The sequence below is a fragment of the Maylandia zebra genome, linkage group LG12 (assembly GCF_041146795.1).
Source record: "Maylandia zebra isolate NMK-2024a linkage group LG12, Mzebra_GT3a, whole genome shotgun sequence".
In the NCBI taxonomy this organism is placed as follows: Eukaryota; Metazoa; Chordata; class Actinopteri; order Cichliformes; family Cichlidae; genus Maylandia; species Maylandia zebra.
The window spans coordinates 39,039,661-39,052,857 of NC_135178.1; the positions used below are offsets into that span (position 1 = coordinate 39,039,661).

At 46.7% G+C, this 13,197-nt stretch overlaps 1 protein-coding gene across 1 annotated transcript in view; it reads right to left on the reverse strand.

Moving 5' to 3' along the window:
- Positions 1 to 3,727: 3,727 nt before the first annotated feature.
- Positions 3,728 to 13,197, reverse strand: part of slc18a1 (solute carrier family 18 member A1) — a 13,001-nt gene continuing 3,531 nt past the window's right edge. Inside the window, exons 2-17 of the mRNA XM_014410146.3 lie at positions 12,503 to 12,601; positions 10,529 to 10,878; positions 10,170 to 10,294; positions 10,012 to 10,070; positions 9,791 to 9,874; positions 9,466 to 9,558; positions 8,969 to 9,058; positions 8,555 to 8,598; positions 7,613 to 7,673; positions 7,348 to 7,443; positions 6,700 to 6,778; positions 6,150 to 6,201; positions 5,315 to 5,378; positions 5,089 to 5,208; positions 4,881 to 5,014; positions 3,728 to 4,745 (exon numbers count right to left, since the gene is read on the reverse strand). Of these exons, the coding sequence (XP_014265632.2) occupies positions 4,641 to 4,745; positions 4,881 to 5,014; positions 5,089 to 5,208; positions 5,315 to 5,378; positions 6,150 to 6,201; positions 6,700 to 6,778; positions 7,348 to 7,443; positions 7,613 to 7,673; positions 8,555 to 8,598; positions 8,969 to 9,058; positions 9,466 to 9,558; positions 9,791 to 9,874; positions 10,012 to 10,070; positions 10,170 to 10,294; positions 10,529 to 10,878; positions 12,503 to 12,599 (1,653 nt within the window). The 5' untranslated portion in view covers positions 12,600 to 12,601 and the 3' untranslated portion in view covers positions 3,728 to 4,640. The remainder of the gene's footprint in view (positions 4,746 to 4,880; positions 5,015 to 5,088; positions 5,209 to 5,314; positions 5,379 to 6,149; positions 6,202 to 6,699; positions 6,779 to 7,347; positions 7,444 to 7,612; positions 7,674 to 8,554; positions 8,599 to 8,968; positions 9,059 to 9,465; positions 9,559 to 9,790; positions 9,875 to 10,011; positions 10,071 to 10,169; positions 10,295 to 10,528; positions 10,879 to 12,502; positions 12,602 to 13,197) is intronic.

Genomic DNA, 13,197 nt, shown 5'->3' on the forward strand with positions numbered 1-13,197 from the left:
TGAGGATACGACCAACAGAAATGAGTTAGAGATGTGGTGAGGAGCATCGGCAAGGCTGGGGCAGGTGCAGAGGTTCCTGTTAAAAGGGAGTTTTTCTTTCCCACTGTCTCCAAGTGCTCGCTTAGATGTGATTGTTTGGGTTCCTCTGTATGATTACAGGGTCTTTACCTTACAGTATAAAGCACGTTTAGAAGGCTGCTGTTAATTGTTTGTTAATGTTAAATTAACAAACATGATCAAGTTAATGATCAAATTCTCTTTTCTTTACTCCGCAGCAGCAGGGGGGCCCCACACTCCAGACCCCAATCGGACGGCCAACTCCTCCTCCCAGCCCCCCCGCTCCAGCAGGTCGCAGATAACGGGGGTGAGAGAAGACTCCAAAACCTGCCTCCGCCCGCTCATTGTAGTGTTGATGCATGTGTGTTCTAAGGTGCAATTAAAACCCAGGAGGGCATGGAGCTACCTGCCAGAGAGCAGCAGGTCAGCACACAGCCCCTCACAGGCTATGTGCTGACCTGATCAAAGTTTCAAAGCTGCTCAGAGTTCAGCTGTGGGGTTATGATCAGCTCCTTTCCATCATAGGACACTCCAGTGTCTCATCTCCTAAAGGAGAAAACAAAGGAAACACCTTTGCTCAATTGGCTGTCGGTCAACACACTGGATGATCCTCGACCCAAATTAAGGGCACTACTGGTGCCGACTGCAGCCCCACAAGCATCAGACGGGCTCTGAGACTGACCGTTTGGACCAAACATGGGACAGTGAAAGGTCGAAAAAAGTTTTATTTTCCATGTTTGGATCTTTAATTTCTATTTTCGAGGGATTCTGGGGTTTTTTTTGGAGGTGTGGACTCTTCAAATCCAGTGTACACTGCTCATCTGTGGAAGAGCTGCAGAGAAAGCAGCATGCAGAAACTCACTGCAGTGTGTATAATGATGGAATGAGGTTGATGCTCAAGTTGCCGAGGTGGAGCAGTGCAAATGTTTGTTAGTGTTGGAGTGGCTCCCTGTCACGCCGAGGCACAGTTGTATGTGTGGGGTAAAGGACTCCAGAAACCTCTCTGCACTAACTTCAGTTTGGTTTTATTCAAGTTATGGAGCCACTGGCCTCCTAGCCTTTATGTTATTGTGTCACACTGTGGGATTTTTTTAAATTTTCTTTTCTTCCTCATGTATTATGCATGTATATATTTTATTTGCTATGGACCTGTGTGTGTCTTTAAAAAGTGAAAGTAAAGTAAACATCCTCAGCAGCATGTGGGGCGGTGCAGCTCTTTCTAATGTAAAGGTCTCAGTGAATAAACACACATTCATAATTCTTTATGATTCCTTGTATTCAAGGTCAGATTCAATTCATTTCAATGAAAAATGATTTTTGATTCATCGCGTGCTATGATTTAGACAAACCTGAGATGGTTTTAGACAGGTTGGTTTGAATATAAGTGATGTGAGATTTCCAGCAGAGCTGATCAAACAGATTGATTGAACTGGTTTAAGGATCAATGGTCATTGGTGGAGTCAAACCTCTTAGATCACAGTGACTGAACATCATTTGAAAAGGAAACAAAAACCATCAAACCGATTAAACTGCAACCATAGTCAATTGTCTTCCAGGGGCCAGAGCAGGCGACATTGAGGGAAATTTAAAACTACTGGCTAAGGGTAAACGTAAATTCAGTAAAGTCATAATTCACGTCGGCAGTAATGACACCCGGTTACACCAATCAGAGGTCACTAAAATCAATATTGAATCGGTGTGCAACTTTGCCAAAACAATGTGGGACTCTGTAGTTTTCTCTGGTCCCCTCCCCAATCAGACCAGGAGTGACATGTTTAGCCGCATGTTCTCCTTAAATTGTCTGAGCCTGTCCCAGAAACGATGTGGGCTTCATAGATAATTGGCAAACCTTCTGGAGGAAACCTGGTCTTGTTATGAGAGACGGCATCCATCCCACTTTGGATGGAGCAGCTCTCATTTCTAGAAATATGGACAAATTTATTAAACCCCCCAAAATATGACTATCCAGAGTTGGGACCAGGAAGCAGAGTTGCAGTCTTACACGCCTCTCTGCAGCTTCTCTCCTCCTGCTACCCCCCCAAAAACCATCTCCATAGAGACTGTGTCAGCTTCCAAAAAGACAAAAAACAAACTAAAAACCAGCAACAAACAACTTAAACATAAACAATCACAAAGAAAGAACAATACAGAATCCACATCTGAACCAAAGAGTAAAACAGTGAAATGTGGATTATTAAATATTAGGTCTCTCTCCTCCAAGTCTCTGTTAGTACATGACTTAATAATTGATCAACAAATTGATTTACTCTGCCTTACAGAAACCTGGTTGCAGCAGGATGATTATGTTAGTTTAAATGAATCAACACCCCCGAGTCATTCTAACTACCAGAAACCTCGAAGCACAGGCTGAGGGGGAGGTGTGGCAGCAATTTTTCACACCAGCCTATTAATCAACCAAAGACCCAGACAGACTTTTAATTCATTTGAAAGCCTGATGCTTAACATTGTCCACCCCAGCTGTGAAACTCAGAAACCAGTCTTACTTGTTATCATCTATCGTCCACCTGGACCTTACACAGAGTTTCTGTCTGTCAGAGCTCAGCATGACTGCAGCAGTGTGAGATCATTCTGACAAACAACACAACAAAAGGCAGAAACATCCAAAGAGCTTCGACTGTCCTTCAGGAAGTCTGGAGAACTGAAGATCCTCACAGAGCCGACAGAGAGCTGCTCACACCAAATATTCACTTTCAGGCTTGTTAGAAACTCAAACTTTATTGTTGAATGTCTGTTTGCACCTTATTATATCACATTTTTATGTTTCCCTCGCTGTGACCCTGCTCATTCAAACTAAATAATTTTGTTATGAATATTAAAAAAAGGAATGTCCTGCTGTACACGCTGTTATTCAAGATGTAAGAAATATTTGCTTTGCTTTTATTTATTTTTATTAGCACTATTTAAATCTAGGCACACACACACACACACACCTGTTTGGAAAGCTGGAGCCCACCCAGACACGAGGAGAACATCTAAACTTCACAACAAAATAAATACAGAGTTCATATCTTACTGGAGGTGTGAGATGTGTAGAAACTGATGATTGTAAAAGGAAGGTAACTGGATCAGCTGACCTGAGCTGTCACATGAGATCTGCTCAGCTTCCAGCTTCAGGCCTCATGTGAGTGTGGACATGGGGAAAACAGAGCTGCTGGTTGGGACACACCTCTCTGCCCACGGCCTGCTGGAGTCAGATCTCGGTGTGGAGTTATCGTCGTTCATTCACAGGGAATAAATGTTTATTGGCTGATTGAGCTGTGATGACAATCACAGGTGGGAAAGCTGGAAGCGTACGCGGGCCCGGAAAAGCTAAAGTGCTTAATGAGATGTCAGATTAGTTTCAATGAAACATCAGAAACATCGCATTAAACGAGCTGAAGTGTCATTAAAGGTTTCAGATAACTGCAGTGAGCTCACGCTTCACTCTCAGGAGGAAGCATGTCAGCGCACGAGGGACGATCAGAGACCCGCGCACGCCGCGGCGTGTTTGTGGGGACATTAGCAGCACATTTGAAATGTTTTCTTCTGTTATTTACCATCAATCAGGGTCAGAGACACCGAGGTGAAGCACTTCCTGCCTGTTTACACACGCACGACCACATCAGAAACAGAGTCAAACACGCCTTTGATGAGCGCACACACACAGGGATCAGCTCTGCATGAGTTTATTCAGATTTCAAAGCAGGAGGAAATGTTTTGAAGCAGCTGTGATCTGCTGTCGCAGCATGTAATTACACACACACGAGCCTGTGAGGGCGCAGTGTAACGCAGTGAGGCGTCTCTCCCCACATTATTCTTCCTTTCACTGATTTGAGTTGAAATGTGAGGAAACGTTGAGGCTTAGCGTGTCAGAGTGAAGCTGTGGAGATGATTTCAGGTAAAAGGTGGAGCGAGCAGGCCGACCTCACCTTTGGCTTCGAGGTCCACACACGTCCTGAACCCGAGTCAGCAGCTTACAGTGACAGCATGTCCTCCTGCCTGAACTACAAAACATCTGAGCTGACACTGATAACGCTGCTGCGTGTGAAGTGCTGAGAGCTGCACAGACACTTCCTGTTTGCCTTTCCAGCTGACGGAGCGCCGCGTTCCTTTCAGGAGCAACAAGAAGTCAGGAAATGAAAGATAAGCATGAAAACACACACACACACACACACACACACACACACACACACACACACACACACACACACACACACACACACACACACAGTTCTGTGAGCCTGACACTGTGATGGACAGGTAAGCACACACAGGTGAGCAGCTGCTCTCCAGGTTAGGGCAGGTTTTAATGGTGACACAGGTCAGAGGTCAGACACAGGTACAGTTTCAACACTTTGACTGCAGGTGGGAGGAAACACAAGAACAGCAAACACAGATTCTGAAATTCACATCCAGATCGCTTCAACCACCATCGGCTGATTCTGATCGCTCACAGTAGCTTAGCATGAGTCAGAGTTAAACTAAACATCACTGACAGCCCCCCCAACTAGATGATCAGGAAGTGCAAAGGTGACACGAAGGTGGCGTATAACGATGTGGACGTTTTGGCGAGCTTGTGCGCATCACTCCTCCGTCTCCTCCTCCTCGCTGTAGTCGCTCAGAGGAAAGTCACGGCTCTCTGTGTTGTAGCTTTTCCTGTGCATCACACACTCCTGATCAATGATCGCCTGCAACACACACACACACACACACACACACACACGCACACGATGCAGGAGTGAATACCAATCAATCTCACTGCACTCGTCTCCACCCGCTCCACCCTGCCTGCACTCTCTTCTCCACCCCTGAGCTTTATTTACCATTTTCTCCTCTCGGACAGCAGGGTTACGCAACAGGAAGCAGAGCGGCGCGTACAGGATGTTGATGACCCCGATGAACACCATGAGACAGGGAAAGCCCACGGCCTGGACCAGAGCGCCACCTGTGGATGGCCCTGGAACAACAGGAGGAGATTTTAATATCATCATTGGCTTTTTCCTTTCTGCTGTGCGAATGTGAGTGTGGTACCTATGGCGAAGCCCATGCACAGCGCCACGTCAGCGATGGCGTAGACGCTGCCGTAGACGGAGGCGTGGCGGATATCAACCAGGTAGCCCATAATGGCCATCATGGAGGAGTCCACCATACCTGAAGCACCACAGGACAGGTGAGAGGGTGTCACTGATTTCATGGTTTCAGTAAAAACACTGCAGATGTGCAGACCCAACATGCCGTTACACATTTCACACGTCACCTATCGCGAATCCCAGACCGCCGTTTGGTCCAATCAGGCCGTAGATACTGGTGGCAAAGGGAACCTGAAACACACATCGAACATCGCAGTTACATCACGCTTAACGCGAGGTGTGCTTCCTGACATGAAGGCTCTTTTCATCATGCTGATTAGTTGGATGACAGGAAGTGAGGGTTCTGTTGGCTTTCCCAGAACATGAACATCAGTTTATATCCTGCTTAGATCAGGATCACAGGTGGTTCTCAGGCCTGTTCCAGGTGTACAGGTCAGAGCAGAGGTGATCATTCACACCTGTGATCCATTTAGAACCACTAATTATCCTAACAGGGAGGTCGTTGGGCTGTGGGAGGAAGCTGGTGGATTTGACCTCAGGACCTTCTTAAAGTGAGGTGATGGAGCTAACACTGCAGGGTGGGCTAGTTTGGGCAGCATCCTCGTCAGCACAGGTAACCTGGCTAATAAAGTAAAAGTGCGCTCAGGTGTGGATGGTAGAAACGGACTCGTCATCTATGAAAGCTCATGCTGCGTGCACGGTGGAAGACGAAGAGTTTACAGAGCACCCGATGGGAACATTCGAAGCTTTGAGGCTCTAATATATAATCTGCTCTTCTCTGCATGCCAGCTTATTTTGGGAAACCAGGTTCCTGGGAGGCTCCCCGGGTTCAGACGGAGCGTCAGGAGGAGCGCCTGCTCCCACTGCTGCACAGATCCACATTAACCAATGCTGGACGGATGGGTTACTGTTTGGTGTTTGGGTGGATGAAAGGATCGATGACTGACAGATGATGATGAATCATAGGAAGATGGATAAACAAAGAGATGATGTCGTACTCACACACAGCAGACTGATGCCAACGATAAACATCCCTAGCATGGAGCACAGCCACCTGGAGACACACAAACAGACATCAGCCTCTTACAGCTGCTGGTTTACCAGAAAGCTTCAGCGTCAGGTCTGAACTGGATCTGAAGAGTTAATCTGCTAATCTGCTGATTTAGCCGCTGGACAGATTCCCAGGAAACGTGGTGTGGACCGAGGGATCTGTCAGCAGGATCGGATCAATGTAAAGCTTAAAAACCGGAGAAGTAAGCTTAATCTCTGAGGTGCTGATCAGCTCCGATATGGTTTTCCTTTGCCTCATTAATCCCTGTGAAACACTTTGAAACGCTCCTCTGAACAGAGCCGGGATAACGTTTCTTATGATGAAAGTGTTTTATTGGTGCTGACACACGCTCTGCCAGGTCAGCTCTCACTCAGAGTCTGAAGGTGTCTAAGCACCAGGTCTGATACTTCACCCTGTGCAGAGGTTTCACGTCTCTGCAGACCGAGGCTGACCCCTGACCCTGAGAAACCCTCTCTTGTGGTCAGATGCAGAAGTACTCACCGTCCCATCTTATTGGCCAGAACACCAAACAGGTTTGTTCCTATCAGGTAGGACACGCTGGCAGGGAGGAAGGCAATACCTGCAACACAGCACACACCTGTTAGGGTCAACGTATGAGGTGCAGTCACAAAGACCTCAGTTCTGCAACTGCTCCTCAAAGTCCTGGTAGCTCCTTTAATGTCTCCAACCAGCGAGTCCTCAACTGGATATCTGCTGAGTGGATGTGAGGGAAGTCACGGAGAGACCGAGCTGAGACAGACTGGTGCTGAGGGAAGATGGTGCTGGCTCTTCGGGCCAGCTCAGGCTGTTTCTCACGAATGACGTCAAAGTCTGCGCTGAACGTCTCACCCCGGGGGCGACTTCACGGAGAACGACCTCAATGACCGCAGAACACCCTGAGGAGCACGCTCAGTGTGGTCTTCATGTTGGAAACTCCTGGGTCACCTTCAGAAAACCTCATTTTTGAGCTTCTGTGGTGAAGTCAGAGCAGAAACAGCCGGGCTGGACGTCCAGTGAAAAGCATCTGCGCCCGGCCGACCCTCACAGTGACCCCAGCCGTGACCCACCATCAGAATCAACTGTGACGGCAGCAGCTCGGGGAAAAGCGTTACAGCGTCGGCACAAACAGACCCGAGCAGAAAAACGTACCCAGCTGCCATTTCGGGGAGCACATCGTCTGCATCATCCAGATGGGCAGAGTGGGCTCCAGGATGGCCACGCCCATGTTGGCGAAGCACAGAGACCCTGCAGACGCACAGAGATTTACACGAGTCACAACACGATCAGGACTTTTCACACCTGCTGCTGCTCCTTCATGCGCAGACGTGGAGCAGAAACAAATGTTAATGTGAACATTTGCTCGTACCTGCAGACGTTCAGTTTTTACTAAACAAACCTGGTGAAGTCGCCTCACCTGCACTGACGAGGATGTACGGATCCTTCAGCAGGGTGAGTAACGGCGTTCCCTCCACACTCTGAAACCATAAAACCATGCGCTGAAGCTGGACAACATGCAGAACCAACGAGAACCCAGAACAGCTGCGATTCAAACAGGCACAGAAGAACCGTCGGCTCTTTAAACAGATGTTTTTGATCCGTATAATAGCTTCAGATTAGCTCAGAAACCGGCCGACATGTTTTATTTTGAAAAATTTAAGTCACTGAAAATTTTAATCAGTGGAAAATTTCTTAATGTTTGTCAGATTTCATCACAAAGTTTTTGTTTCATTTGTTTCTGGGTTTGTTTGGGGGGTTTTTTCCCCCAGTTTTTGCCTTTTATTTGTTTCAGTTTTGAAATAAAAACGCGACACTGAAACCAGGAAAAAGTCAAACATGTTTATGTCTGATGTTCAGTCATCCAGATAAGGAAATCCCAAAACATTGATTCTGTTCATCTGGATGTAACGCTACATCCAGATGAACAGAATCAATGTTTTGGGATCAAAATTTTTTTTACTGTCCTTATAATTTCAGAACATCTAGATTAAAGTGCATGAAACATGTTGATCTAGAAGAGTTCAGTTTCCTCCTTTTACTTCTTCCCACTGGTTCCAGACGTTTTCCCCAATTTTCTCCACTTTTGGCTCAAACTTTGACAGTTTTTTAATGGTTCCCAGCTTACTCTGTGTCTGTGATTCCTTCTTCCTGATGACGCTGTTAGGAGGAACACATCGTTACACTGACTCATCATCTGATAATGAAGCTCTGAATTATTTCAATCAATAATAAGATGTTAAAGTTTGATTATTTTAATGCTTCCAACGAAATGCGTCTCATATTTACATTTGACCTTCCCGATTGAACAATGGGACATTCGACACGATAAACAGATGAGAGGATTTCAAAGTGTACTCACCCCAGGAGAGATCTTTGAAGGCTGCAGGATGCACAACTGCAACGCTGCAACACACACACACAAAATCTGGAGTGATGCTGGCGACCTTGGTTGGTCTAAACAAAGCCGTGGTCACCGTGACGTCAGCCGGACATTTGTGAACTTTGAACTGCAGCTCATCATCCTGTTTACTTCAATTTGGTCTCGTCGAAGGGGATCATATTTTATGAAAAGGACACCACGCTGTGTTTAATGTGTTTGATTTAATGTGCTGAAAAAGCTGCAGTTCCTCTAACGGCCACACGAGGGCGGCTCCGGTAAATCAGGATGATGATGGCATTAAAACAACAAAAAAAAGCTAAACGTGCTGACGCCACAGGGGCTCCACCCATCATCATCATCCTGCATTAGGACCAGCCTCGTCTCCAGGTTTACCTCCATCGAACACAGCCAGGAAGGCCAGGATCAGGAAGGGGGCGCTCTTCCCCACAAAGTCATACATCACGCTGCCGAAAGGCGCTCCGACTGAAACACAACACACAAACTATATGAAGAGCTAAAACAACAGCATCATGTAAACCTGACAAATCAACATTCAGTGAACATCCAGTTCATTTGTGCAGCAGTGACACTCGGCTGTGGACCAATCAGCTGTGCCCAGACCCTTTGGGGAAGCAGTTAGTTTATGGCATGAACGTGATGCAACCTGGATCAGACACAGGTACCAGGTGTATGCTGCAAGTCTGAGCTAAGCTGCTTCCTGTAGCCAGGTGTGCTTCATATTCTGGGAGAGTGGACAAACAGCGAGCTGTGAAACTAAACTCTCCAGGTGGGCGACTCGTTCATACACCACTTCTGTCGCCGCGGCCAATCGGCAGACTGAACGTTCTCGCGTGGTTTGTAGCGACACTTTTTTTGAGTTTGTGACTCACTCAGGACTCCCATAGCCAGTCCTCCCAGTGCCACGCCCATCGCGATGCCTCTCTCCTCATCATCCGTGTACACGCTGGCCAGCATGCCCAGACCTGCATGACACGAAGACATGATGTCATCATCCAGCACCTGAACACGAACGCATCTGTTCACACCTTTAGATCAGGGAGAACTCTCCGGCGCCAAGGCCACATTTAACAGTTTAGTCACATGACCTCAAGAGGTTGCTTCACTTAACATATGGGTGAGAGTACAGGTGAGACTACAGGTGTATGTACAGGTGCTGTTAAACACTGTCTGCTGCTTCAGGTGTTCTGTGCCGACCTGCCACTGAGGAGAAGGACGAGCCGATCCCCTGCAGAGAGCGAGCGACGAACAGCAGAGCGTACGTCCCTGAGAAGGCAAACACTGACAGAGACACACAGGATCACACACTTCAGAGAAAACACACCTGTGTTTGTGTGTGTGTGTGTGTGTGTGTGTGTGTGTGTGTGTGTGTGTGTGTGTGTGTGTGTGTGTGTGTGTGTGTGTGTGTAACATCTTACTGATGGTTGACACAAACATGATGATGAAACCAGCAAACATGGGGATGTGATACCCGATCCTGCAGACAGAAAAACATTCTTCAGTTTCAGAACAAGAAGGTTCAGCCTGTCTGCATGTTCTCTTTCAATACTACTATTACTGCTAATTATAATATTACCTGTTAGTCAGTGGACCAACGAAGGGGTTGACGAGCAGCTGGATGATAGCTTTAGAAGCAAACAACAAACCAACTCGAACATTTTCTTCTTCCAGAAACAAACTGTCCTGAAGACAGGAAGAGCCCTAAGGAAAGGAAATGTGTGAAACAAGCCAAAACAAGGAAGCGAAATAAGGTTTAGAGAGAAGTGAGGAAATGGGCAGAGAGAGCAAGGAGGAGGAGGAGGAGACAAAAGAAAGGAAACGAGAAAACAAAATAAGGAAAGAGAAAGGAAACAGAGGGGAACAGTAGGAACCAGAGCTGATAGATTATTGATCATGAAGTGATGGGCTGGTCAGGTATCGGTGGTCTCCACCTACTTCGGTCTCGTTGCCCTGCACATCTGCGGTCACTGAGGTCCGGTCCGCCGGTTCAGTGCCGGCGCTCGCGTCAGTCAGGCTGAAGGTCGAGTTATCAAACAGGGACACCAGAGCCGATAGGGTCGGCCCTGTAACCTGGACCGGTGCACCGGTACTGGGCCGAGGCAGGTGGAGGCGCTGGGAGGTCCGTCTGGAGGTCTGGAGGCTGAAGGCAGAGGAGGGGGGCCGTGAGGGTGCAGTGCCCAGACGTGATGCATCGAGGCCGCGCAGAGGGAGCAGGGAGGGCTGGGCGGTCTGTGGCTCTGGACTCGGATGCTCGATGGCGTAGAGGAATGTTGGGATGATCGGTACTACAGGACGGAGACAGATCATTCAGAGCAGGCAGTAACTGTAATCAGTAACAACAACAACATGTGGTCCTCCATCTGAGACAGCTCCTACTGGATGTTTAATTATTTAAAGCTGTGCAGACAAAACATGAGGATGAAAGAACACCGAAGAAGAAGAAGATTCAATCTGAGCGGAGAAAAAAGGAGAGCAGATACAAGCCCACTGTAAAGGTCCAGGTCAGGAGGTGGTGTGTGTGTGTGTGTGTGTGTGTGTGTGTGTGTGTGTGTGTGTGTGTGTGTGTGTGTGTGTGTGTGTGTGTGTGTGTGTGTGTGTGTGTGTGTGTGTCCTCTGCAGAGTCTAACAGCTAACGACGGCGTCGACCTCGAGGTTTCCGGCTGCGTCACAGATCGGCTCAGACGCTGCACGGCCAAAAGTATGTGGACAGATTATTATTCAGGCTGCAGCTCCATCCTTTGAGTTCTTCTTTCAGGGATTTTAGAAGTGTTACTGTCCTCTCTTATTCTCTTAGCTGCACACCTTCCCTGAAAATCCTCAGTGTGACGGTAATCAGTCACACCTGTCCACCTGCATAAACCGATCTGTTTTTACTTTCTCTTCAGTGTTGAATGAGTCCAGCTGTGACAGAGTGGCTGAGAGGACCATTTGTCCATATTCGTAGTTAACATTCTTGTTTTGATTGAACCATATTTCACATGTCGTCTGCAACAGGCAAACATCTACTATCCCGGGTTTATGTTTTGCACTTTTACAGATTATATAACATCTTGGTTTAAATCAATCCCTACAAGTTTGTTAAGTTAACATGTTCTTTATTTCAACTGTTAATTTGTATTGTTTAGACTTACCTTACCTACATGTCTTCCAGAAACAAAAGGAGGAAATGTAGTTTTACTTCCTGCTTTATAGCTTCTGGGTTCATCTGAGGTCACAGGAGGAGACCAAGTGCAGAAGGGGAAGAACTCTTATAATTTAATCAAGTTGATTTTAGAGGGTTTATGGAGGAATAGATTTATTGAATATGTATTGATTCCACCACAGAGTTTATGTTGCGAGTAAAGAGGAGTAGCAGACGTTTGAATATGATCATGTTCATCTTACCTACTGAGTGAAATAGTCCAGAGGAGAAAGTGTTTGGTTAAGTGGACGATTTAAGCAGAAGAACTCGGGTGTTTGAGGAGAGAGGTTCAGGTCAGTGTAGCTGTGTGCAGTCTGACCTTAATTTCTGTTGATTCAGATTCAGTTATGTTTATTTGAACTGAGTTAATTAAAGAGTTGAGTTTCTTTTTTATTTCTTTGTAAATATTGTTTGGGTCACAAAATGGTGAATAAATCACTTGCTATGCTGGACAGCATCAGTCTCCTGCACTTCTTTGGCCACTTAAGTCAAGTCCTACCACACCAGCGATCGATGCACACAAATCTGTGACTAAACTGCAGGAACAATGACATCTGAAGACAGTTTTTATGAAGATAGTTCAGCGAAATGTAAACAAAGACAGGCTAAACACAGGGCTGGAGTTCCAGCTATAAGAGTCCCCGTGGTGTGGTATAAAGAGATTTTTCACAATCTGGTATTTGGTCTTTGTGATGCGTCGTTTCGTGGAGTGTGCGCCGGTTACTCACCGACCACAGTGAGCAGCATATTGTCGAGCAGCAGAGCGACACAAACCACCACCAGGACGAGTCTGGGTGAGCCTCGACTCTGATGGAGCAACGCCATGTCTGCAAAGACACACGCCGGTCATCCGTCAGTCTCCTCAAGATCAACCAAAACCACCGTTCATAAAACATGTAGCTCCACCAAATTAAGACAAACATGCACCCGAGTCAAACTCCACAGTAAGAAAAAGCAAACATGACTCAAACCAACTCATTTAAATATTTGTGAAAAGCTTTATTTACAGACGATAACTGTGCGTTTAGTTGAGTATTGTCCAGAGTCCGGAGAACAGCTGTTTTTCTCAGTCGTTATGCAAACACGTGTTTCTGCAGCGAGACCTGAAGGACCTGAAGCAATAAGAGCAGCTGCACAGAGACTGGGAGCTGCTTCATATCACATTTAATCTTTAATAAAACAGCAGAACCTGCTGTTATTATCAGCCTGAGCCTGCAGACCACAGACGTGGAGGTTTGTCTGCACTGTCGGGATCTGTGCAGCTTGAACATCAACAGCCTGTCAGTCCTCTCCATTTAACTAATCTAATGTGCCAATTATATGAAGGTACCTACTAAAACATGAGGCAGCTCCATAGTGCTTTACTCATTATCCTAATAAGCAGAAGCTCCCAGGTTTGATCCCGGGACACAAATCCCTCTGG